The 27498-nt window shown below is 41.4% G+C and overlaps 1 protein-coding gene across 7 annotated transcripts in view; it reads right to left on the reverse strand.

The window, feature by feature from the left end:
• Positions 1–27498, reverse strand: part of pleca (plectin a) — a 165450-nt gene that overhangs the window by 35337 nt on the left and 102615 nt on the right. For 6 of the 7 annotated variants that reach the window (XM_085790727.1, XM_085790726.1, XM_085790730.1 and 3 more), the window contains 7 exons: positions 20823–20884; positions 16343–16432; positions 12099–12176; positions 11165–11257; positions 6591–6757; positions 1537–1652; positions 1318–1424 (listed from right to left, as the gene is read on the reverse strand). In XM_085790727.1, the coding sequence (XP_085646853.1) occupies positions 1318–1424; positions 1537–1652; positions 6591–6757; positions 11165–11257; positions 12099–12176; positions 16343–16432; positions 20823–20884 (713 nt within the window). Of the gene's footprint in view, positions 1–1317; positions 1425–1536; positions 1653–6590; positions 6758–11164; positions 11258–12098; positions 12177–15089; positions 15126–16342; positions 16433–18440; positions 18456–20822; positions 20885–27498 lie in introns of all 7 variants that reach the window. The other variant, XM_085790725.1, reaches the window with a different exon arrangement.

Genomic DNA, 27498 nt, shown 5'->3' on the forward strand with positions numbered 1-27498 from the left:
ATTGGAAAAAAAACACCAAAAAAAACGTTTTAAAGTAACGAAAAAGTTACTTTCTCAGTAACGCATTACTTTTTGGTTTAAGTAACTCAGTTACTAACTGAGTTACTTTTTAAATGAAGTAACTAGTAACTGTAACTAGTTACTATTTTTCATTAACTTGCACAACACTGCTCATTTTAGATGCTGAAAAGTGCAAAATAAATCAACTTTGATTTGATTTTTTACTTGTTTAGTCTCACAAAAGCACCTTTTATAATGATCATGTTTATCCTCCTTTATCCATTGACCATTTTTATCTGTAGTTTCTTTTATTTTCATTCATGTTTTACTTATTTATTGTTTAAATTAACTGCATTGATCTCCAGGCTAAAAACTACAGCTTCTTTATTATAAAACTGGGATGAAGATGATGATGATGATGATGATGAAGATGTTTCTCCTCACGGCTCTGAACTGTTTCTGCAGATGTTCAACTATCGTCTTGTCTTTTCTGTGATTTAAAGGGATACGCCAACATTTTTTTTTCGTGTCTCGCCTCACTCCCGAGTCCATGACCAGCAGATAGACACCATCCTTTCGACTGTGCGTGCAGTAACAAGGGAGATAGAGCCGTATCGCCCGTAATTAGCTTAGCTCAAACACTGGAAGTGTATGGGTAGTGTTAGCCTGCCTCCACCTGAAGTCATCAGAGAAACTCTTCAGCAACTCTAAACGGAAACCGGCGGGCCGATCTTCGTCTCAGAGCTGACAAAACTCTCCGGTAAGGCATCTTGAGCGGTCAAATGCCGGTAACGAGACGAGATCGGTCAAAACAGAGGGTTCAAGCAAAGACGCTTTATTTTGGTTCAAGCTAGCTGCATCGAGGGTAGGTTAGCTTCCTGTTTCAAAGTAAAAGCACAAATTCTATCGTCATGGTTTTCTGTATGTAAAGGGCAACGGGTGTTTTATTTTGTGAAAGTAACCGGAAGTGCGTTGGTCACAACGGCTAACTTGAGTAGCGCCAAATTCGTCCGAACAAAATTGTAAACAGCTGGTATTTAGACAAATTAACGACACACTGCTGATCTGAACGGCTACTTTCTCGCCTAAAAAGGCTAACACTACCTATACACTTCCAGCGTTTGAGCTAAGCTAATTACGGGCGATACGGCTCTATCTCCCTTGTTACTGCACGCACAGTCGAAAGGATGGTGTCTATCTGCTGGTCATGGACTCGGGACTGAGGCAAGACACGAAAAAAAATGTTGGCGTATCCCTTTAATGAGGAGGAGGTTTAATGATGATGATGATGATGATGATGATGAAGATGACACTCACGTTGGCTTTAACCCCGTCCTGGACGTCGGGGACTCGGGGCATGACGTCGTACAGCGAGGAGACGTAGGTGATGATGGACTTCTCATCTGGATGAGGAACGTCCACATCTGGAGACACAGAGACAGAGACGTGTGTGTTAACTCTGACCAATCAGAACCGTCTCACCTGTGTGTGTGTGATGTCATGATGAATAGGCCCCGCCCCCCTCCTCCTCCTCACCCTCGGGGTCGAGCAGCCGGGTGACGCCCAGCTCGCGGTCGGCCGTGCTGAAGGCCTGCTCCAGGTTCTCCTGGTTGGTCTGTCGGTACACCTGACTCATGTCGATCAGCGTCGGCCTGAGGACAAGAGGAACAGGAATATTTGTCTTATTTATAGTCAAAATAAATCTAATTATACTTAAAGCAGATATCAGTGGAATGTTTTTGTTAATATAAGTCCTAAATAGTCCTATTTTCCGTCAGCAATCACTTACATGAAGTATTTCAGCCTAAACACGAGTCTCTCCGTCACTCTGCTCTGCTGTAACCCGAGGAGAAAATTTTCCTTGTGGGATACAAGTGTTATCCAATGAGGGGAGAGAACGGCATGAAGGGCTGTGTGTGCAGCCAAGGGATGCGCGTGAATGTGGTGACGTAGCACGAGGACCAATTGATGCCTGACAAGGGCGGGGGCTGCTAACTCATGGTGCGTTCAAGGAAACTCGTACTTTGTGTTTTTCCTTCCTGTGAAGTCATACCAGTTCGATCTGGTACGAGTTCACGGGTCGGAAGTTACGAGTGGCCGTTATAGTGACTTTCACAGACAACAGGACGGTAAAAACACGAGCTACGGGTTACCTGGAACGCTACCAAGTCGTAGTTGTGACTTGAAGCTGTAACTTACGGTTTCAAAAGCCTGCCTTGAACACAGCATTAGCCGAAACGGCCGTGCCACTGATATCTGCTTTAAAATAAGACTCATCACATTAAAAAGTAGCTTGTTTGTAGACACTTTTTACTTTTTTCAAGCAAATTTTCCACTTTAAATAACTACACTGTAAAATTTGTCTTATTTCTAGTCAAAATATCTCATTTCTAGTCAAAACTAATCTCTTTCCACTTAAAATAAGACTCATCACCTAAAAATTAACTTGTTTTTGGATCATTTTCACTTGTTTCAAAGTAATTTTCACTTGAAATAAGTAGAAAAATCTGCCAGTGAAACCAAGTTTTTTTTGTGCTTGTAATAATAAAGAAATACTTGCTCCACTATCAGATTATTGTAAGTGAAAATATGCTTGAAAGAAGTAAAAAGTGTCTAAAAACAAGCTACTTTTAGTCTTATTTTAAGTAGAATGAGATTTGTTTTGACTGGAAATAAGACAAATATTCTTGGTAAGATTTTGAGTTTTTGCAGTGTAGCTGTAAATCTGATAGTAGAGCAAGTTTTTCTTTCTTAGTACAAGCACAAAAAACTTGCTTTCACTGGCAGATTTTTAGGTGATGAGTCTTATTTTATGTGGACATAGATTAGTTTTGACTAGAAATGACATTTTGACAAGAAATACGACAAAAATTCTTGGAAAGATTTAGAGTTTTTGCAGTGTGAGGAGCAGCTCATTAATCTCTCTGACAGGTGGCAGCTCTCTCTCTCTCTCTCAGCTGCAGCTGGAGGCAGGAAGACGAAGACGATCAATCAGAGCAACAAGAAAAGACACGAGCAGCTTCACTCTGCTCCGATGCAACAAGTAGCAACAAGCTGCAGAAACACACAGAGACAGAGACAGAGACAGTGAAGGCATCATCGTCGTACACTCGCTCCACCGTGTGGACGTAGGTGTGTCTGAGCCCCGGCTCGGCGTCCCGGTAGCAGGCCTGTCTGTAGGACAGTCTGTCTCTGCTCAGGTGGACGACCTGCTGCTGCTGCTGCTGCTGCTGCTGCTGCTGCTGCTGCTGCTGCTGCTGCTGCTGCCGTCTCTCCGACCCCGCCCCCTCCTGATGCTGATGCTCCTGTCCGCCACCGTGTGCTGCCATTGCCCCTCCCGCTACCATCCACCGCTGCTGCCGCTGCTGCTGGGGGGGGTAGTTCTCCTCCCGCGGGACGTCCTCACACAGCATGATGACCCGGTCCTCCAGGTCGCTGATGGAGCCGGCCGTGCTGCTGGACGGACTGTCCAGACGCTTCTTAGAGCGGAACTTCTTCTTCAGCTTCAACATGACCACGGAAAAATAGAATATCTCCAGGAAACTTCAAATGGAACGCAACTGGACTGGACTTTGTGGTGGTTTTTATTTGTCTAGGAAGACGTTTCAGTTTCACCTCTCATCCATCCATCCAAGACTCTTCAGGCTTCATCAGTTCACGATCTCATCGCATCTGACCAGTGAGATAACTACACTACGACCTGGACCAATGAGAACAGGCTATTCACTGACTAAAAATAGAAATAAAAAGTCTCCGAGGGTTAAAACCAGATGTAAACTGAAGCTCTGTGAGTTAACGACGTCATGACTTCATCCTCCCTGCTCCTCCTCCTCCTCCTCCTCCTCCTCCTCCTCCTCCTCCTCCTCCTCCTCCTCCTCTCGCTGTCCGTCTGCAGCTCAGTCCGTCCTCTTCCTCTTCCTCTTCCTCTTCCTCCTCGTCCTCTTCCCTCCGTCGTCTCGCTACCTGACTGAGCTGAGCTCTGCTGCGACTGAAGCCGCTGCTCCGACTTCACTCTGATACTGATACACCCACACAGAGAGACAGAGAGAGAAAGGGAGCAGCCTGTCTGGGCGATGCTCGCTCTCCCACTGATCCGCTGCTTCCTGCTCCGACTCACACACACACTCCACTCCGACTCTAAGTGGCACTCCGCCCTGCACACATGGTTTGTGTTTCTGAGAAAGCAGCAACTCAACAACTCAGAGAGAGAGAGAGAGGGAGAGACAGAGAGGGGAGGGTTCAAGCTGGAAGAACGTGGGGTTCCCGTCGCCACAGCAACAAGCGAAAAGAAAAGTTTTTTACGAGCATCTTCTCCAGAAACTTTTTTCCAGCCGCAGTCGTCAGGGTGAATCATTACAAAACAGCAGCTCGGATGTGAAGGAAGGAGGAAGGAGGAGGAGAAGCAGAAGGAGAAGAATGTGAAGGAGGAAACAGACGGAGCTCTGAGTCACTGAACACAAACTAAAAACTAAAAACTCAACTAAACCGACCGACAGAGATTTAATTTTAGCCTCAGTGTAAGTTAATTAACAGTTAACGAGCTGCTTGCTTCAAACACGGGTCACATGTCGGAGCCGAGTCGGACATTTCTCTGTGTTTGTCTGAACTTTAAATAACACAACACACAACATCAACAGTGTGATTCTGCTCCGTTTGCAGATCATCAGTCTGTTTTGTTCAACGAAGGGTTAAAATCTGACTGGAAAAACTCTGTGGTTTTTAAATATGCTATGGGATAAATGTTTGTTTTCCTGCTTCTAAGCGATCTGAAATAAAATACGACCGACGTCCGTCTCCACAGCTCGACCACGGAAATTAAAATTAACATTTCTGACCCTTCAGCAGTAAATTAAACCGACGTTTTAACTTGTTTGACCTTTGACCTTTCAGCTTCTACGTCTCAGGTCCAGACACGTTCAACTATACAGAACAGAACCGCGCTCTTATTTTGACAGGATGGTAGAAATAACTTTGACTTCCTGTTGCTTTTAAACTGCGACTCCTGTGAAACCACAAAAACAACATTATTATCTGTTTTAGTTTTTTTTTCTACCGGCCTCAAACGCACCACATGCAAACTTTACAGAAGATAAAAGACATTTATTTCTAGTCAAAACTTATTATCTTTTCTCTTAAAATGAAACTCATCACCTAAAAATGAACTTATTTTGAGATAATTTTCATTTGTTTCAAACAATTTTTCACTTGAAATAAGTAGAAAAATCTGCCAGTGAAAGCAGGTTTTTTGTAATAAAGAAAGAAAAACTTGCTCCACTATCAGATTTTTCTACTTATTTCAAGTGAAAATCAGCTTGAAAAAAGTAAAAAGAGTCTAAAAACAAGCTACTTTTTAATGTGATGAGTCTTATTTTAAGTAGAATGAGATTTGTTTTGACTAGAAATAAGACAAATATTCTTGGTAAGATTTTGAGTTTTTGCAGTGTAATTGTGCTCTGTATGCGTTTTATCTCTTTCAACTTATTCATAGATCTCCTGTTTTGGGGGCTTTTAAAGGGGACATATTATGGAAATATTACTTTTTTAACATGTATTTGGGTGTTTGTTTTGTCTTCCAGCCCCAAAATTGAGAGAATTAACAAATAAATCAGTAATTTTCAGGCTCCTGAGGTTGAAATCCATTTGGTTTTACGAGCTGTTCCCTCAGTTGTCTTCCAGTGATGTAACTAGCTTTCGAATTTGCATAACCCCGCCCCTACCTGGCACTGGTAGAAGGGGCGGGGCAAGCAGTGGCTCATTTGCATTTAAAGGGACAGGCACTGAAAACAGCCGTTCTGAACAGGGATGTTTGGATCAGATGAAAAGAGCTGTGATGTTTGATCCTCGGGGTGTTTCGACCAAAGCATGTCACAGACGCGTCTTTAAGACACCTGGGAACTATTTTAATTCGTGGAAAAGGGGCAGAATATGTCTCCCTGGGAAAACTGAAAGACTTCAGTGCAGTTTCTTGCTCAACTTTTAAAGAAAATGACAAGTTTAATTCTTTCAAAGTTGATGCCAACGCCGATTCAAACGATTCCTTTGCCAAAGCCATCTTCTTGTCATGTTTTTCACCGTCCTAAGTACTGTATGTCGTCATGGCGTTAAGCCGCCCAACGACTCTCTAAACAGATAGAGCGCTGTGATTGGTGAACACAAACGGTGTTCGAGACTCAAAAAGTTCCTATGGCTCGTTTCTAGACCCACCTACGGAGCAAATACAGTATATTTGCTGCCGCTAGGGTGCAGCTAGCCAGAAAGGAAGAAAACAACTACAGACACTACACTGCAAAAACTCAAAATCTTTCCAAGAATATTTGTCTTATTTCTTGTCAAAATGTCTCATTTCTAGTCAAAACTAATTTCTTTCCCTAAAAATTAACTTGTTTTTAGATTATTTTCACTTGTTTCAAACAAATTTTCACTTGAAATAAGTAGAAAAATCTGCCAGTGAAAGCAGATTGAGTTATTGAGTTGGAGCGATGAGTCCCATCGTTGTGCAGGATGATATGTGTGTCGGTGCTTGTATAGAGTTTCACCACAAACACCACGGACAGAGCTGTTCTGTCTCTCTGTGTCTCCCTGTGACTGACCTGTGCTTGTGGATGACGGCGTTGAAGAGCTTCCCGTCCCTCCAGCTGGTGGTGAAGTTGTCGCAGCGCAGACCCTGGTATCCCTCCACCATCCTCTGGGACCAGAGCAGCAGCTTCTCTTTGGCCGTCATGTCGTCGGACTGACCGTTCACCTGGATGTCTGAGATCTGACCGGAGGAGCACAGACACCACCTTATTATCATGTTATTATCATGATATTATCATGATATTATCACGTTATTATCACATTATTATCATGTTATTATCACGTTATCATCATGTTTAACAGGTGATATTACCAGGTCACAGAACAGTACATATCCCCCAGCTGTCCGACTACTCAACACTCAGAAACGACCATGCATTTCATTCTGTTTTATTAAATGTTATTGTTTTTTTTTTACTATACTATACTATTTTATTGTTCTTCGTGCATTAGTCTCCATGTCATTCTTCTTGTTTCACTTATTATATACTTTTTCAATCAAAATGTCAAGCACTTTGAATGGCATTTATTTGCTTTGAAAGGTGCTATATAAATAAAAATTTGATTGACTGATTGATGCTAAGCCACGTGATAGTTTTTAATCAAAGGGCTGTCAAACAGTATTTTAAGTACAGTTCTCATTATTGTACCTATTGTATTATTGCTATTTAGGCCTACTTTATGATGCACTTTTAACATGCACTATGTATTTTATATGTGGACTGCTGCTGTTAACCCACACAGGTGTCTTAGTGTTTTATTTGACTCTTCTATTCCAATCCATATTATTTATAAAGCACAATTTAAATAAACACAAAGGTTTCCAAAGTGCTGTACAGTAAAATAAACACAATAAAACCATAATAAAAGATAAAATACTAGAAAAAGAAACACTATAAAACATAATATATAAATAGACTGTGATAAAATATCCCTGCACACAAGATCAACAATTAATGTGAAATCAATTTGGTGTGAAAAGCCAAGGAAAAGAGGGTTTTAAGAAGAGTTTTATAATTAGACAGTGTCTATTTTTTTTTTTTTTAAGTATTAGGGCCAGCAAAAAAAAAAAAATCTGGCAAAAAAAAAAAAGCCAGGCAAAAAAAAAAAAAAGAGAATCTGGCAGGGGAAAGAAAAGAAATTCTGGCAAAAAAAAAAAAAAAAATCAGATGGATTTTTCTTTTTTTTCCCACCGGATTTTTTTCTTTTTCTTTGCCTGGCTTTTTTTTTGCCGGATTTTTTTTTTCTCGCCTGGCTTTTTTTGGGGGGGGGCTGGCCCTAATACTCCTTCGTACTATTTTACTCTTTTAATGGACTTTAATAAGTTTTACTGTATGCTATTTCATGTTTATCTTGTCATGTTTTATCTGTGATATGAGTTAATGTATTTTTGTAAGTGCGTGAAAACCCACTGAAACTAATGTCGATATGTTACTGTAATAAAGTGTTGAATCTTTATATTAAACGTTAGTTAATGTATTTTAGAGGTTGTGTTTCTTCCTGCAGCTCCTGTTGTTTTCTGTGATTGATTGAATCTGACTGAGGAGTCGTTAAAAAGCTGAGTTGCTGTGTTTGATGAGTCGACGGATTAGAACCAATCAGAACAAACGCCCTGAGACAGAAATAAACTGATCGGTGGGTCCAGATGTTTCCAGGTTGGATTCTTTCTGCAGATGTGAACCAGAGTCTCTCTCTCTCTCTCTCTCTCTATCATCAGACCAGCTGATGAAGAGACGCCGGTGGTGTTTGTTTTAATCTCGCTCCCGGACGCCCCAGGTGGGTGGAGCTCGTCGTAAAACTGTGCACACACATCGTGAGAAGCAACAATCACAGGAAAGTTCATGTGTGTGTTTTTAATTCCCACGTTTTAATCGATTTGAAGAAAAAACCTAAAAGAAACAAAACCAAACATCTGCAGCTTGGGTTTGTGTTTAAATCTACACTTCGCTATGTGAAGCTGCTGCTGATTCCTCTGAGGAACAAACGCAGCTTTATTTAACTCTGTGATGATGATGATGATGATGATGATGATGAGTCACAGCAGAAATAATCATTTCTCCCGTTTCTCTTTTTTCTTTTTTTTTTTTGCAGGAAAAGGGCGGAGGAGGGAAAAAAGAAGCCGTTTCTTCCTTCTCTATTTTCCGTCCTGAGGGAAACCCCGGCCCCGGCCTCGGCTCAGCGGCTCGGTGACTCAGTGGAAACTGGACCTCCGCCCTCGGGAGGTCCAGTTTCTGGTTCCTGCTTTAGACCAGACCGGTCGCTAACACCTGAGAGGAAACTGGACCGACACCAGACACACATTCAACTCTGAAGTTCTGCTTTTTTATTAAAGAACAAAAAAACACAAAAACTTCCCTCAGACTCAGTGTGACGTCAAACTTTTATTTATTGGTCAGTTTCTGGTCCAGAATCTGTTTTCTAACTGATTTATCTTTTTTTTCTCTTTTGACTAATGTTCATTTTTAATCTAACACATAAATAATTGGAGATAAACATGTTTCTTTATAAACCTGCAGATGAATCCTCTGATTTATAAACTCATGTTTTCTTCTACTTTATATACAGTATTTGATCCTCTGCTGATTTTTGCCCTTATTTCACTTGAACAAATGTAAATCAATCTATAACTTTTATATGATGACATTATTTCTGGATGCTTGGTTGATATTCCGTCTCTTTTTGTTAAAATAAACTTACTATAAAAACTATAGAGCGTCCATTTCTTTGTGGGGAAGCAAACTTACAAAATCAGCAGGGATCAAATACTTATTTTCCCCACTGTATATGTATAATAAATAAAAAGTGTTTAAAAAAATTATTACTATTATTATTTTAATTCTTTTGGGGTTTTTTCTTTTCTTTTTTACATTTTTGTTCATGTTATTGTGATGTTGGATTATTGTCTGGTTCTGTTGTCTTGTGTCCATGTGTTGCCTGTTAGTCACTCATCTTGCACAATAATAATAAAAAAAACAACTTCATACTCATATATATATAAAAAAGAATAAGTATAAAAATATACTGTAGTATAAATAAGTATAAAGACTGAATGAGTCCTACAGGACCAAACATTGTTTTCATTTTCTACATTTCTTTAACCTTAGTAACGTTGGGAGTTTTCTGTATAAATAACTTTTCCTCTGTCTGAGTCACTGATCTCACGTCTTCGTCGCTGCATCAAAGAAACTTCTCGTCTTCCTAAAAACCGAACTGACCGAACATCTGGATCGTCCTCAGAAACACATCTGCCTCTCACTAACTCCTTCTTCCCACAGACTGTTTATGTTTGACAGAAGAAGGAGAAGAATTTAAGGCGGCGCTGCAGAGAAGCTGAATGGAGCTCTTTCTTTCTTTCTTTCATTCTTTCTTTCAGTGTTTTAGTCTCGGAGCCAAACATTCATTCAGAAACCACCAGGAGTTGATCGGAGCCGATCGACTCCACTGGGCCACTGTGTCGACACGAAGCTGCATGGGAATCGAACCTCAACCTCAGAGCAGCTCGTCACAGACCGACCAATCAGAGCGAACGACATCGAGCTGGTTACAGAAACATGTCGGTCATTAAATCTGATCTTATGTAACGACGTCGTTAAAGTTTGAAACACACAACACTGAGTTTAACCCTTCACTGTCCAGCAGCTTCAGTTCAAAGTCACAGTTGTTTTCTTGTTTTTAATGAGAAAAAATACTAAAGGCTGATTCCTGACTGACTGGAAGCTTTAGTGTTCGGTGACGATCTCTGAGCGAAAGTTACTGTCCAATGTTTTTATAGTTAGAATAAAACACTGATGTTGCTTACTGCATTTATAATGTCTTTACTGCAATGGTTCTCAAAGTGGGGTCTGGGGACCCACAGGGATCCCTGAGAGGGTTCAAGGGGGCCCCCAACTTTTTCTTGAAATTTTACCCCCTTTTTTTTTGAGAAATTATTTTTATTTATTTATTTTTAGAAATTTTACCACTTTTTCTAGAATTTTTTAAGTTTTTTTGACAATTTTTTTTTTAATTTAGAAAATTTTACCACTTTTTCTGAAATTTTTTAAAAACTTTTTTTGAGAAATTGTAACACTTTTTACTAGAATCTTTAAACTTTTTTTGAGAATTTTTTTTTTTTTTTGGAGACATTTTTACGACTTTTTCTAGAATTTTAAACTTTTTTTGAGAAATTATAAAAAAAAGATTTTTTGAAAATTGTACCACTTTTTCTGACATTTTTAAAAAAAACTTTTTTTGAGAAATTTTATCACTTTTTTCTAGAAATTTTTTAACTTTTTTATTTTTATTTTTTTTTTCCAGAAATTTCACCCCATTGACCTTAATTTGAATGTACATCGATTAAAACAGTAATGTTCTTCAGTCTCAGAACAAATATTTGTGTATTTCTGGTGTTTGCTTCAAAATTTTGTCCAATCGGGCGGGGCCCGTGATCTAATTTGTGTCAATTTAGGGTCCTTGATAAGTTTGAGAACCACTGGTTTATCGTACGGGCCGATGACAGGATTTAAAAAATCTTCAAACATCAGGATTCGGTGCATCAACACCAACTTTAAACGCAGACGGAGCAGCTGTGACTTTAGACCTGTCGTACCTGGAAGTGAAGGATGATGGTCCAGATCAGACCCAGGGTCAGTTTGGGGTTCCCGTCGGCGATGTCATCGTTCCTGATGTTGACCAGTTTCACCTGGGAGGAAGTGACATCACACATGGTTCATATTCGTACTAACATAAATATAAAAGAGAGGTTGTGTGTGTGTGTGTGTGTGTTTGTTTGTGTGTGTGCAGGGCCGTTGCTAGGAATTCTGGGCCCCCTTAAAGAATACTAAAGTGGGCCCCTCCCCCTAACTTTTCCAGTTTTTTTTTCTTAGACTACGTATATATTATCATTTTTTATTTAGCCTACTTTGTTTTGATGCTAATGCAGCATTACACTGCAAAAACTCAAGTATCTTAGCAAGAATATTTCTCTTATTTCTAGTCAAAGTGTAATTTCTAGTCAAAACAAATCTAATTCTACTTAAAATAAGACACATCATATTAAAAGTAGCTTGTTTTTAGACACTTTTTTTTACTTCTTTCAAGCAGATTTTCACTTGAAATAAGTAGAAAAATCTGACAGTGGAGCAAGTTTTTCTTCCTTATTACAAGCACAAAAAACTTACTTTCACTGGCAGATTTTTCTACTTATTTCAAGTGAAAATTTGTTTGAAACAAGTGAAAATGATCTAAAAAAAAAAAAAGTTAATTTTTAGGCGATGAGTCTGATTTAAAGTGGAAAGAGATAAGTTTTGACTAGAAATGAGACATTTGGACAAGAAATAAGACAAATATTCTTGGAAAGATGTTGGAGTTTTTACAGTGTACTATGAGTATTAGTCAGGGTCTTATGCAGAATAATTCAGTCATACAAAGATTAGACTACTGGGGGTTTTTATGGGCCCCACTGGGCGCTGGGCCCCTAGAGTTATCATCACCTTTCTCCCCTATACAACGGCCCTGTGTGTGTGTGTGTGTGTGTGTCTGACCTGGCGGTGTTTCAGGAAGTCCAGAGCGATCTGGACGTTCTGCAGTTTGTGGAAACGCATCCGTCCTTTTTCCCGCGGCTGAAAGAGAGGAGACGAAGAGAGATGATGGTGAGGAAGAGGAGCAGAGAGATGAAGACGAAGACGTTTCTATGGAGACATGACTGAGGAGCAGAGACGGGAGTTCGAGTCCCGCGGCTTCCTTCAGTCCAACTGGACCTGAAGCTTCAGTCATGGCCTCAAAACTCAACGTCAAAACAAAACAGAGCAAATTTGAAGCGTGATTCAAATTGTGCAGGTTGTGATCGAAGCGTCTGATTGGCTCCCGCCGGTGATGATGCTGATGATGATGCTGCTGATGATGTCAGTCCACAGCCACATGTCTGCAGTGAAGCATGAGGATGGATGAAGGACGCTCGTTTCCTACATCATCACCGCTCTGACTGACCCTGGATCTGTGACGTGGTCCCATCCAGCAGCGACAGGATGGGCGGGGACCCCCCTACTGCCCCCCCACCCTGCCCCGCCCCGCCACCCCCCTACCGCCCCTCCCCGGGGGGTGATGGCCGTGACATGCAGTGGTGCTGCCCACGCTAAAGCTTTCTATTCAGCCGGTCGACACGTCTGCAGTGAAGGAACCAAACTCCTGTCACTCTGGTTTCTACAACAGGACCAAACTACGGTGGCCCGGAGGGACATGGAGGGAAAACAAAACACAAGACTCAAGTGTTTCCAGGGGACACAAGAGCGTGACGGACCTGCTGTTGTTTGACGCTTTTCAAATGTGAACGAGCTCCGTCCGTCATAGGGGTGGGTATTGCCAAGGACCTCACGATACGATACGCATCACGATACTTGAGTCACGATACGATACGATATTGCGACATCCAAATTTTGCGATATATTGCGATATTCTACGATATTCTACATAGTTCACTGAAAAATGTAAAAGGCATTATGCATCTTAAAATCCGAGTTGATAGTGATAGTCAGATGATAGTGAGAATTTATGGGACAAACTGAGTCAAAACAATGTAATTAAAATTATCCATGCCATTTTATACAAGTGCAAATTACAAAAACATATTTGCATGTACAAAAACTTTTGAAAAAAAAAATCGATATTTAAATATTGAATATCGATATCGTATCGCGATATAAAGTATCACAATATATTGCCATATCGATATTTTGGCCCACCCCTAGTCCGTCACTCTTTACCGTCCCCTGGAAACACTCCCGCTTGTGTCATGAAGATGTTTTCTAACACTGTTTATGTTTAGTCACATGTTTCCTTTCAGCAGCAGAGTTGAACCCTCTGGGCCACCGTACCAACACTGTTCACATAATTACTGCCTGGGATTTTCTCAAAATAAAAGGACCCTTCAAAGTTAATGAAAGACTCTGAAACTAAACTGCTCTGAACTGGTAAGTTTATTTCAGAGTCATTTTCTGATTGGTCGGTTCGTAGATCTGAGTCATCGCACTTTCATTTCAGACGCCTCAACGTCTGAATCTTCAGCTCTCACAGTGTGTGGCTTTTTCTCTGTGACTTCAAATAAAGTCAAATCAACCATATGAATCATATTTATTTAACTTTAACTTTTCGTAATTAATTTCATGTTGTTTGTTATTTCATGAAGGCGCTCAGCTCGTCTTCCTCAGGGCCTCGCAAAAATATACAAAAATCACACATATAATCACCACAAAGTAGAAATATAAAATCTAATAGCCAAAAATGAATACATGTTAGAACTACCTAGTGATGCAGGAACTATGATTGTATGTATTTACCACTATAAACTGTTTTTAACGGAGCTGTAATTGACCTATGGCTAAGCCACGCCCCCAAACGCGATGAGCCAATCACAGTGCGCATAGCTAACCCATACACTCGGACATTCTCTGCTTCCACGTCCATTGAAATGCATTGCAGTTGGTCAGTTTTCATTCGTTTTTATATGTTTTTTCTTGACATTTTAAGTTTAAAATGGTCAAACGGTGTGCATGGGGTACATGCAACTCCGACACAAGGTATCCCGAGAGGCTGGGCGACGGGGTGGATTTTTTTTACCTTTTCCCAAGCCACATCTCAACCGAGAGAAGTGTCTGCTCTGGATAAAGTTATGCGGTAGACCACAACACCAACTAAACGTGGATAAACTTAACAAGGATGTCTACATCTGTTCTAAGTTAAGTCAACAACGTATTTGAGGCAACATATTGTGAGAGATGTTTGGATGTTAGCCAGTATCACAACTAAGCATAAAGTCCGCTAGCTTAATGCTAACGTATAATGTAAAACTCCATAGACAGGCTAACAGAAATTAGCCCATCGCTATCGTCGTTTCGCGGCAACCGACAGCCAAAGCAGTAAAGCTAAGTTAAGTTTTGGTGACTTCGAGATGATATTTAATCTTTCTGTCTCCAAAAACCATCAATTGCCTCCTGTGAAATGTCTCCTACTGTGACAGCTGTTGCCATAGCTCCTGTCACCGAATGTTGACTGTTTGTCCGAGTGAGTGGAGGGGGCGGGGCTTAGCCAGAGGTCAATTATTGATTTGACTGCTTTATTAACCTGCAGGTTTGTTTCTATGCAGACGACTCTGGGTTTTATCTTCAGGACCGACGCGGTTTAATTTCCTTCTGGATTTTTCTCTGTTTCACTCAGAAGATTTAACTGATGAATTTACAACCAGGAAGAGTGTGTACAGTAACAATAGAGTCAACATGCACCTGTACACACCTGTAAACATCTGTAAACACCTGTAAACATCTGCACTCTGCTCTGACAGAAGCTTCCTGCTGCTCTGAGGAGATGGAGGCCGATGTTGGACACATAAACAGGGAGTGTGACTGTCATCATTCATGCACAAACCCAGCAGCCACCCAAAGAGAGGGGGGTGGGGTGGGGGTGAGGGGGGGGTGACACATGCCCCGCCCCCTCCCGCCCCAAAAGAGGCGGCGGGCCGCGGCGGTCCAGGCGCCACTCACCAACCGCACGTTCCTCACAACGTCACGTTCCCTCGGCTACCAAGGCACGAGCATCGCACGAGAGGAAGGCAGAGGAGGGGAGGGGGAGGGGGGAGGAGGAGGGGCAAAGGTCAAAGGTCAGCACAGGAAGTAGATAAAGGAAGGGGGAAAAAAAGAACCAGGGGTCAAAGGTCAAAGGTCAGTGCAGAAAAAAGAGTTACGAGATGGAAGCAAAGGATGAGAATTAGTGTTTAAGGCTCCAACACCAGGAGAGCGCAGAGTGGAGATCCCCCCCCCTCCCCCGCCAGGAAAACATCAGACTCATCAACATGTGACAGTTTGACACTCGCAGGTGAAAACGACAAAATATATTATGGGATGTGCCTTTTGTTTAGACGGCGACGGTGTTTTTGGGGCTTAAAAACCCAAAAAAGTGAAAGCGCCTCCAGAGTGGAAATCTTAAAAACACTCCACTGTGCCGTTCCCGTCTAAAGGTAAAAACGCAAAAATCTGCTCCGACCTGTTCAGGTGGCGTACGCGTTTACGTCACCGGCGCCAGTCCAGGACAACAACCAGGGCCGTTGCTAGGAATTCTGGGCCCCATTAAAGAATACTAAAGTGGGCCCCTACCCCTTAACTTTTCCAGTTTTTTTTCTTAGAGTACATCATATGTATTATCATTTTTTTATTCAGCCTTCTTTGTTTTGATGCTAATGCAGCATTACTATGAGTATTAGTCAGGGTCATATACAGAATAAATCAGTCATACAAAGATTAGACTACTGGGGTTTTTGTGGGCCCCACTGGGCGCTGGGCCCCTAGAGTTATCATCACCTTTCTCCCCTATACAACGGCCCTGACAACAACAACAAAGATGTCGGATTATTTCCATCCGTCGGAGCTTCCAGTCGTCCCAGCAGCTCTAATGAACATGGTCACATGGTCACATGGTGTCCTCGCCGCCTGGCGTGCATACAACATCGAATTACACAAACTTTTGCGTCACCGTATGCATGCAGATCTCCCCCCCAAAAAACACTTGTTCAAACACGGAATAAAAAGTGAGAACTCAACGCCACATTTGTGTTTTCTGTTCAGATCGTTTCCGTGTCAACAGCCTGAGCTACAGATGGAGAAACAGCGAAGAAACCAGGAAGGAGACAGGACGAGATAAGAGGAGGAGGAGGAGGAGGAGGAGGTAGGGAGGGGGGGAGAGGGAGGAGGAGGGAGAAGGGGGGAGAGGGGTGTTGAGGTCAAAGGTCAGCGAGACTCACCAGTGTCTCTCCAGAGAGGACCTCCAGCAGGGAGATCAGGTTGTGTCCATCTCTGAGGTCCTCGTACAGGTCGGTGATGTGTCTCTGCGCCTGGACACACAAACACAACGGGGTTAACAATCTGGTGTGTGTGTGTGATTAACACACAACACAACACAAACAGCGACAGGAGGAACTTCACACGACAGGAAGAAGAAGAGTCACACCGGATCAAACCAAAGACAAATAATTGATAAATAAAACATAAAGTAAAGAAGCTGATTGATCTGAGTTCAGGTCGTTAACCAGTTAATTAATGACCTCTAACAAACACAAGAACTTTAACTCTAAAACCTGATCTGATCAGAAGAGACAAATCTGATGGTTCATCATCTATCTTAAAGGGATAGTTCACCCAAAATTAAAATTTCTACTCCCCCTCATGTGGACTAAGGGCTGGGAGAAGTTTCAGAGTCCTCCGTGGCTTCTCTGAGTTACAGCGGGGCTCCGTGCAGCACTGCATGTCCATATGACGGTTGAGAACGGAGCTCACTTTTCTTCGTCCAAAAAGACCAAAAAACATCCAAATACCTCCATAGTGCTCGTCTGTAATGTCCCTCTGGTATTGAAGCCCCAACATGAGAGTTACCAAATTTTTTTCTGAACAATTTCTCATGTTGGGGCTTCAATACAAGAGGACAGTGATGGCAAGTGACGAAGTACAAATACTTCGTTACTGTACTTAAGTAGAATTTTCAGGTACTTTGTACTTTTAGAAGTATTTATTTTTTTGACAACTTTTTACTTTTCCTCAGTAAATTTTTTACGCAAATATCGGTACTTTCTACTCCTTACATTTCCCCAAAAGGCTTGTTACTATTTTTTTATCAGGGTTTCCGCGGCAAAATAAATTTACGGCAAAATAAAATTACAGCTCGACTCGAGCTGAGTCTTCATCGTTCCTCCTCAGCGGGGTCGGGGTCGTCATATCACGCCGCCGGGTCGTCTCACTCTCTATTTTCTCATTTGTACAATACAAATACCTACGATTGACTATAGTGAAGTACTTTAGGATACATCTTGTGTCTGGCAGGTAAACTTAATGTTTGTTCAAACAATAACATTGATGAAATGGATTCCAATTACATTATTGTGTGGTGCAGTGAATCGTGCAATAGAAATACTTTTTACTTTTAATAATAATTTTGAGTAAATTTCAGAGCCTATACTTTTTACTTTTACTTGATTAGATATTTGGATCAGTACTTTCACTTTTACCAAAGTCATTTTTTACACAGGTACTTTTACTTTCACTCAAGTACAGAATCTGGGTACTTTTGCCATCTCTGCAAGAGGGACATTACAGACGAGCACTATGGAGGTATTTGGATGTTTTTTGGTGTGTCTTTTTGGATGAAGAAAAGTGAGCTCCGTTCTCAACCGTCATATGGACATGCAGTCCTGCACGGAGCCCCGCTGTAACTCAGAGAAGCCACGGAGGACTCTGAAACTTCTCCCAGCCCTTAGTCCACATGACGGTGAGTAATTTTGGGTGAACTATCCCTTTAACATGAACCTGAATCTTCTACAAAAACGTTACGTGAAAGTTTCACTTTATTTTTATTAATGAAGCTGAAAAATGAACAGAAAAGAAATCTAAATAATCATCTGGTGAAGTTCAGATCTGTTTCTAACGACAGACCATCATCAACTATGACCCAGTTTCTGATTCACGTCTCCAGATGGAAGTGTTTGAGACTGAACAGAAACCACATCATCATCATCACCATCATCATCAATATCACAACAAATCAATCAGAGAATAATTCTTCTTACACACTGATCAATAATATTAAATATTAAAACTAAAACAAAACAAATAAGAAGCAAAAACTTCAGAGGGAAAAAATCGTTTTCCTCTGAGACTGAGACAGAGGAAGCCGAAGCGACGACACGTAGGAGAGGATTTTCACAGCTGTTAGAAAAAAAACGGTGCAGATGTTAAAGGAGGGGAAAGAAAAGGTCAGAGGTCAGAGGTCAGAGGTCGCAGCAGGAGCTCAGGTAAAGTAAACATGCAGCAGAAATGAAAGAGTCCACTCAGCAGCTCACAGACACCTACCTCTCCCTTCCAGTGCTGATGGGAAAGGATGAGGAGGAAGAGGAGGAGGATGAAGAGGAGGAAGAGGAGGAGGAGGAAGGATGGAAAGGAGAAAGAGTTTGATGTGAGAAAATGTAAAAACCTCAGGGACAGAAGACAAAGAGGACAAACATGCAGACGACTGAAGAAAAAAATAAAATCACATTTGATTTAATCAAGTTTAAATAAAACTGAATAAAGTCCGAGATCAAAGACGCACACACACACACACACACACACACACACACACACACACACACACACAGATAAATCACACAGCGTCTCTAGAATCACTCCCTCGATATAAAAACCTCATTTTTCTCATTTTCTTATTTTCTTGTTGCGACAGAATTAAATTAAACTTCCTGAGCTATTTGCAGAGAGAGAGACTTTCAAAATAAAGCGCCGATGTGATAAAGTGTTCAGCGTCTACAACACACGTCTTCATTGTTTTATTGTTTATGAGTCTGGAATTGAAAATATCAGCTGATCGATCAATGAAACATGTTGATTATTGATTTGCTAGTTGCAAATATTCAGAATCAGATCCTCATGTTTGAGAAGCAGCTGGATCAATGTTCTCTTTTCTTTTTAAATACATTTCCGGTAACACTTTATAATAAATACACACTATTCAGCATTAGTTAAGCATTAATAAATACCGAATTCTTCTTTATGAATACTCATTAGTATGTAGTTTATAAACAGTTAAAATGTTTTACTCATCATTGATAAGCACTAACTGTATTTATAAACTACATACTAATGAGTATTCATGCGTTATAAATGAAGAATTCAGTATTTATTCATGCTTATACCATGGTCTGGGTGAATCCTCGATTCTGATTGGCTGCTGGGTGTCCATTAAAAAGTGATAATGGACACCCATAAAGATGTTCCGGTAAAATAGCCTGATTACGTTCTAAATATTACTGCGCTGGCTCAAACGCTTGTTGGTAACCACGGCAACGGACACTCGGACCAAAACAACTTTTTTTCAGCGCATCACGGCACTGGAGTCTGTAAACACACCAGCGGTAAGAAGTGCACTGGACCTCTGAAAAACTTTGTGTCACGTAACATTTAAGCCGTCACCTCACCTCCCTTCACTGATCAACTACCAGGCTGTGGCAGAGTCACTGGCTGTAACGTTACGCTGCGGTCACAGCGGGTCCCTCTTTTTTTCTCTTTTATCGCCGACGAGTTTATTAAATAGTCCGCTCGGCTCAGCCGCTTAAAGACGTATGATTTTAACGGTAAAAACAACATTTTAACGGTAAAAACAACATTCAATTACAAGTAATTGATTTAATATGTATTTATCTCGTAAGTGACCATGGTATAAGCAGGATAATGCCCTTCGAGGTGTCCGATTATCAGAGATTAATGGACGGTTCACGCCTCCGCGTCGTCCATTAATTTCTGATAATGGACACCTCGTCGGGCATTATCCCTTACTTAACTAATGCTTAATAGTGTGTAGTTATTATAAAGTGTGACCAAATTTCCTTAATAAATCGATTGATTGATAAATAAATGATCAAAACTCGTGACCTGAACTGAGATCCTGCAGCTTCCTGTTCTCCTGCAGAACCTCGACGCACCGGAGCCCAGAGGTGACCCTGAACTAACCACAGGCCACGCCCACTCAGGGCCCCGACCACTGTTAAAGGGATAGTTCAACATTTTGGCAAACTGGCCCATTGCCATAATCCCTATAGTCATAGCAGTAGGTTGTCGGTGCAAGCTATTTTTAGAACGGTGGAGCAGAGCCGTGAGCTGCTCAGAGCTACGCTACGGAGGTTCATTATGGGATTTCTTGGTTTCCCTCATCAAACTCATCAAATACACAATCCAACAACTCCACAACGCTCTGGTGGACAAGTTGTGACCTGCACATTCACCACGCTATGAGATAATAACACAACGTTACCAGACAGAGTTGTTTTAGAGGGAAATACAGAGACTGTTGATGAAAAACTGTCCCTGAAGGCAACGCGCATCAGCGGTTTTGCATGAATTTCCCTCTAAAACAACTCTGTGTGGTAACGTTGTGTTATTATTTCTAAAAATAGTTTGCACCGACAATTAAAGGTAATGAACCTACTGCTATGACTACAGGGATTATGGCAATGGGCCAGTTTGCCAAAATGTTGAACCATCCCTTTAAAGTGAAGCCCGGTGTTGATGACTCACTGACAGTTTATCTGCTGCTGTTTCTTTCATCTTCATCATCATCATTAAATGTAATTGATCCTGTTGTGACCAGGTGAGATGAAGGAAACTGAATCTGTGTGTGTGTGTGTGTGTGTGTGTGTGTGTGTGTGTGTTTGTGTGTGTGTGTGTGTGTGTGTGGCCTCTCACCTTCATCAGGTGCTTGTTGACCCATTTTGTGAACGTCTTTTTCTGGACTCGGTCCCGTTCGTCTGAGGAAAAACACAAAATACCAAGATAAAACATTTATAACAGTGAAGATAAAAACACACTCATCCGTTTTATTTCTCTTTCTTCACTCAAACGGTTTGAATTCTATCAATTCTATCCACAAGTTTCCGAACGTCATCTATGGTCAAAACCGGTGGAATTTTACGTTTCCATGGTTTTCAGTCGTTGTCATAGTTGCGGTAGCTAAACACATGGATCTATTAACGCTGGCTTTTAACAGTGGATGTCCATTTATGTGGTATGTATCCATTGTTAAAAGCTGTTGTGATGATCCATGCGTTTTACAGATTTTCATCGGGGAGAAAAAATAAAAAAATCGATGCATTTACCGCGACTGTTGAAACCATGGAAACGTAAACATACAATTCCACCGGAAGAGCAAAACCGGCTTACGTTTTTGACGTTCGGAAAAAGGTGGATATAACTGTATGATCACATGACATCACAGCTGCACATGTTCACACTAGGGATGTCACATTATAGATTTTCTTGGTACGATTATTGTCAGAGAAATAATCATGGTATTACGGTTATCATGATTATTCTGCATCAATAAATTTCACAACACTATGAATGTGTAAAATCAAATATAGTCAAAATATAATTACATTACTAATCTCTTAATATAGGACCAGTTATTAGTCCTCTGCGGGAAGTGTTTGAAATACTTAAGTTATTAATTGTCATCTATACCAAATGTTTACATTTATTTTAATAATTTTTTTCACAATACAAATGACACGCAAACATTTAAATTCCTACTAAATCAGAGTTACTTTAGATAAATGGACCAGTATCTGTGCATTTTCTTTACTTTGGCACACATCTGCCGATATGGTTCAGACATAATCTTTTTCGGAAAGTGACGGTATTTAGGAATCTTTGTGATCAATTAATTTATTTATTTATCAATTAATACCACGATTAATTGTGAGAACAAGTAATCGTGACATCCCTAGTTCACACTCCCTGCAGCGACCCTGTGGTTTACACTAACGATTAGTGATGAAACTCGTCGTTGCCATAGTGATAACTGATCAGGATGCATTCAGGGACTCTTGTAGGAAAGGGCAAAGGCGAATTATGAGGTAAAGTTTGTTTCTCACATTGATTTATTTTAATATCTAGAGACCAGAGGCAGTAAAACTATCTGAGCACAAGAAAAACCCATGAAAATAAACATTATTTTGTGTTTTTCTCTGTGTTTGTTTTTCCCATCAACCCTCAGAGCTCGGCCTCGGACGTCGCCGCTGTGAACTGGGTTTGTGAACCACAGAGAGACTCCACAGGGACAAACCGCTGCAGATAAAGAGAAGAGATGAAGTTTCCCAGAGACGAAGAGATGCAGAACCAACGTCCGTCAAAATCTGATCCTCTCTCACACACACACACACACACACACACGTGTCTCAACATGTTCTGGTTTGGTTTTGATTTCACAGCCTGATTGTTTCCAACAGGACTCACACATACCTGCAGCTACAACACACACACACACACATGTTGTCGTGTCGCCCTGAGTTTCAAACACAGAGAGTTTTAACGTCACTGAGTGAATCTGAGAGCAGCAGAAGAGTCGGATGGAGAAGGAACCAGGAGGAACCAGGAACCAGCACTGCAAAAATTCAACGTCTTTCCAAGAATATTTGTCTTATTTCTTGTCAAAATGTCTCATTTCTGGTCAAAACTAATCTCTTTCCACTTAAAATAAGACTCATCACCTAAAAATTAACTTGTTTTTAGATCATTTTCACTTGTTTCAAACAAATTTTCACTTGAAATAAGTAGAAAAATCTGCCAGTGAAAGCAAGTTTTTTTTGTGCTTGTAATAAGAAAGAAAAACTTGATCCACTATCAGATGATTTCAAGTGAAAATCTGCTTGAAAGAAGTAAAAAGTGTCTAAAAACAAGCTGCTTTTTAATGTGATGAGTCTTATTTTAAGTAGAATGACATTTGTTTTGACTAGAAATGACATTTTGACTAGAAATGAGACAAATATTCTTGGTAAGATTTTGAGTTTTTGCAGTGAGAGAAGAAGAAGAAGAAGAAGAAGAAGAGGAAATCCCTCCGAGCCGCCGCCGCCCGACCAGAGTGACATCATCCATGAGTCACCAACAAGCTGGCGACGGTTTCACAGTCAAAACAGAGAAGTGAAAAAAACAAAAAACGGTTTGATTTGATTCAACACGCGAGTGACGGTGACGCTGCTGCTGGTTCATCTGATGCTTCATTCATCCACATCCAACTGCTGCTGCTGCTGCTTCGTTTACGGGACCGAGGTGGAACAAGCGGCTGAACGCTGCTCTGAACATTCCTGAACGCAGCCTCGAGAAAAAACACGACACAGAAACATAAAACACTTTGAGCTGTTGAGGCCTGGAGCTTCATCCTCATCCTCATCCTCATCCTCACACAGACTCACACAGAGTTGGAAGACGAGCTGCAGGATGATGATGATGCCACAACGACATCTACAACACCATCATCACATTTCAAGACAAAAACTAAGTCCAGTTGACTCGATTCAACTGATTTAAATGAGAATTTGCACAGAAAACAACAAAGATGACGAGTTATTTGATAAAACCTCAGTTCGACCACTCGTCTGTTTCTGCAGCAGAAACTCTGCAGGTTGTTTCATGTGCTGCAGATTCGGATTCAGATTCAGATTCACATTAACACATTTCATCTGTGTTTCCTTCTTTAAATGGGAGTCGGCTCAGCTGACTAATAAAAAGAGGAAAAAGCTGTGAATGACACATTAAAAGGGGGCGTGTCCCCGAGACGACAGACATACGACCACACTGCAAAAACTCAATATCTTACCAAGAATATTTGTCTTATTTCTAGTCAAAATTTAATTTCTAGTCAAAACAAATCTCATTATACTTAAAATAAGACTCATCACATAAAAAATAGCTTGTCTTTAGACACTTTTTACTTCTTCCAAGCAGATTTTCACTTGAAATCTGATAGTGGAGCAAGTTTTTCTTCCTTATTACAAGCACAAAAAACTTGCTTTCACTGGCAGATTTTTCTACTTATTTCAAGTGAAAATTTGTTTGAAACAAATGAAAATGATCTAAAAACAAGTTCATTTTTAGGTGATGAGTCTTATTTATAAGAGAAAAGAGTTTAGTTTTGACTAGAAATGAGACATTTTGACAAGAAATACGACAAATATTCTTGGAAAGATTTTGAGTTTTTGCAGTGCACCATTCTCTGCAAATGAAATGAAAGCACCTGCAGCGTCATAATGAGAAAACACTGAAGCCCAGACTCTACCTGTCCTGTAGAGAGAGACAGAGAGAGAGAGACTCTACCTTTCATGTGGTGCATGGCCCTCAGCGCCCCCTGCCCCCCCGGCCCCCCCGGCCCCCCCTGCCCCTGGTAACAGAGCTGCTGGTCGGTGAAGAAGACGCTGTCGGAGGAAGCGTTGCTCAGCCGGAGCGTCGCCTCCATGCTGCTGCTGCTGCTGCTGCTGCTGCTGCTCACTGACACTGACACTCACACTGACCGTAGCCCGGTGCAGCTATACTTCTCCTTACTGCTGCTGCACAGGGAGGGAGGGGGGGAAGGGTGGGGGGTGGGGGGGGTGTTCATCCTCATTCAGCTCCTTCACTCCTCTTTTTCTTTTTCTTTCTGCTTATCTCTCCTTTCTCCCTCTCCTGCAGGAACGTTGCCTCCAGGCTTCGATGTCAGCAGCCGTCAGTCACTGAGCTTCTCCACCAGCCCTGTAATCTACTACCCCCACACACCCCCCCACACCCCTACAACCCCACCCACCACACCTCACCTCACCACCGCTGCACTGACACACATGTTAACAGCCGCCTTCCAGAAAAATGCAAAGAGTTTGTCTGATTCTGCAGCAGCTTTTCTTCAGGAATATAAAGGAAGATGGAAGATGGAAGATGGAAGGGACCATCGTTGTATGTGATTAAACTGCATGTGAGGACTGAACCTCTGCACTGAGACACATGTTTTACAGCTGCTTTCTAGAAAAAAAAACACAGAGTTTCTTTGTCCCTGATGCAGAAATCTCTGATTCTGCAGCAGCTTTTCTTCAGAAACGTGAAACGAGGCAAAACATTCCTGCAGTTTTACGTGATAAAATCAAGGGAAGGTGCAAAAACTATGTGAAACGGAAAAACAAAGTGACTCCTCCTGCAGCAGCCTGTTGCAGCCTGAATGTAAACAATCTTTTCTAAAGTCGTCCTATACGATGAGTTCTCGTTTTGTTTTATTTCTAATCTTAAGAAACGGGTTCGTTCGCTCCGAGTTTTCCCGGTTTCGTTTATCTTTTCACTTGATAACGTTCCCAAGGCAACAGGGGAAACAGCTGCTCCTGTGTGAAGCGATTGTGCAACATTTTTCAGAAGAGAAGACATGTGGAACTTTTTTTGCAACAGAAATTAGGGGATTATGAAATTATGCAAGCTCTGTGAATCTTCTGCATATCGGCAATTTTTGTGGCAAAAGTGAAGCGTCTTTGGTTGATTCTGTGTTGAATTATGGGATGGCATAACTGCCATTTTTCTGCAGGGACTGGCTTTAACTCTTTAAGCCCAACGAAGATCCTCAGTGTCCAATTTCCTGCTGCTGTCAGTCTGACGCTTTATTTTGAAAGAGACTGTGCAGGTCAGTGACCCCCCCCCCCTCTTCTGCTGCAGAAAACACCTGGACTGTGGTGCAATGCATTCTGGGTAAATGAAGTTTTCCAAAACAGAGGAACCAGACCAGAACCAGCTGAGCTCTGTTCGCCTGCTGTTTGTTTTTTACGAGGAATTCAACAGTAACAGGACGTTTTACTCTGAAAATCCACCCAGCAGACTGAAACCCCGTCAAAATAAAAGCATCTGCAGCCTCTGGAGCAAAACACACTCAGATCCTGATCCAGGTTCTGTTGTTGTTCTGGACCGGTACCAAGGGGTCCAGAGGTCTGAGGCGTCTCTGTTCGCTGCAGCTCGTTAACCCGTCTGAACCGGGTCACGGTGCAAAGACCAGCAGCTGGAGCGAGAACCGGACCTCCAGGAGAGACCAGGAGGAGGAGGAGGAGTAAAGATCTTCACTGTATTCCACATGAACATTTTACAAATGTGTATTTTTATCTACAAGACGATCCACTGAAGCCATAAACAACCAGACACTCATCTAAAACTAGACAACTAGACACTACAACACCATCAAATACAGAGGGAACAAACTGAGGAATGAATCATCAACTGGCTGAAAGAGAAACTATCAATGAAATTAATACACTTTTATGACTCATTGTCTTTTCACTATGAAACAGTTTTTGTGCTTTTTTGTTTCCCTCGCTCTCTCTGTTCCCTTTCTCTTTCTGTTTTTCTTTCTTGTATATATGCCTATTCTTATTTTTTTGAAGAAAGAAAAAGAGGAAAGCCGCACACTCAGCTCCAGTTGCAGAGAGTTTTATTAGACAACGTTTCAGCCGAACGGGTATTTTCCATCGCCAGCACCTCTACAACCTACAGTGTGCGTTGTTTCTCATCTGAACATTCTTATTTATTTGAAATTGTTTTTTTCTACAAAAGTACTACTACTAGTGGTCCAGAAAAATGCAGCAGCAGCTTTTCTTCAGGAATGCAAAGGAAGATGTCAGGGATCATTTATAAGGTTTTATGTGATTAAACTGCATTGAGAACTGATTCTCTGCACTGTTAACAGCTGCTTTCCAGAAAAAACACAGAGTTGAGGTCACCTGCACAGTCTCTTCTACTCTACATGAACTGTTTACTGTTTTTATTGATATATATATATGTGTGTGTGTGTGTGTGCAAATAAATGAATAAATAAAAGAGGAGGAGGAGGTTTTATTTTATTTCTCCATCAGCAACAAGAACAGAAACATGTTCAGGTTGTAATGAGAACGACCTGCGAGTCGTATCTGAAACATTTGGTCCAAGTTATTTCAGAGAGAAACCACACGACTGCACACACAGAGACGTTACTGTGTCGCAGTGTGTGTGTGTGTGTGTGTGTGTGTGTGTGTGTGTGTGTGTGTGTGTGTCTGAGTGCGTGTTGAAGAAGAAGAGCAGGATTGTTGTGTCATTATCTTCCTGCATCAGAAGCATCTGTTTGAGATCATCAACACAAATCATCTCAGACTGCAGCTCTGAAACAACAACTCATGTTTATCTGTTGGAAAGTCCTGAACCACCTCCTCCTCCTCTTCCTCCTCCTCCTCTTCATCCTAAATACCTGCTCAGCACCTTTCACCCCGGGAGCACCAGTGTGTCCCTGGTTGCAGTGTGCAGATGTTTGAGATGCCTTCAGAGGGAGGAGACTTGTCAGGACTTGAGGAATGAGGAGAAATGAAGCTGCTGATATAAAAAAAGAAACCTGCAGGAAACAAACGTCAACACGAGTCTGAAGAGCAGAACCAACTGAACCAGAACCTGAAGGTGAAACCCACTGTTCTCCTTCCCTATCTGCAGCTTTTTTTTTTCCCCCCCATGATGCAATCTGACATCGCCCGAAGACCAGCACTGATTTATGAACTAACTCTGACATCACAGCTCTAAAGAAATGATTCTAGCCTACTACTATGTTTGAGAGGAGAGATTTTAA

This window comes from Trachurus japonicus, chromosome 11 (genome assembly GCF_045865225.1).
Source record: "Trachurus japonicus isolate A0001 chromosome 11, Traja_1.0".
In the NCBI taxonomy this organism is placed as follows: domain Eukaryota; kingdom Metazoa; phylum Chordata; class Actinopteri; order Carangiformes; family Carangidae; genus Trachurus; species Trachurus japonicus.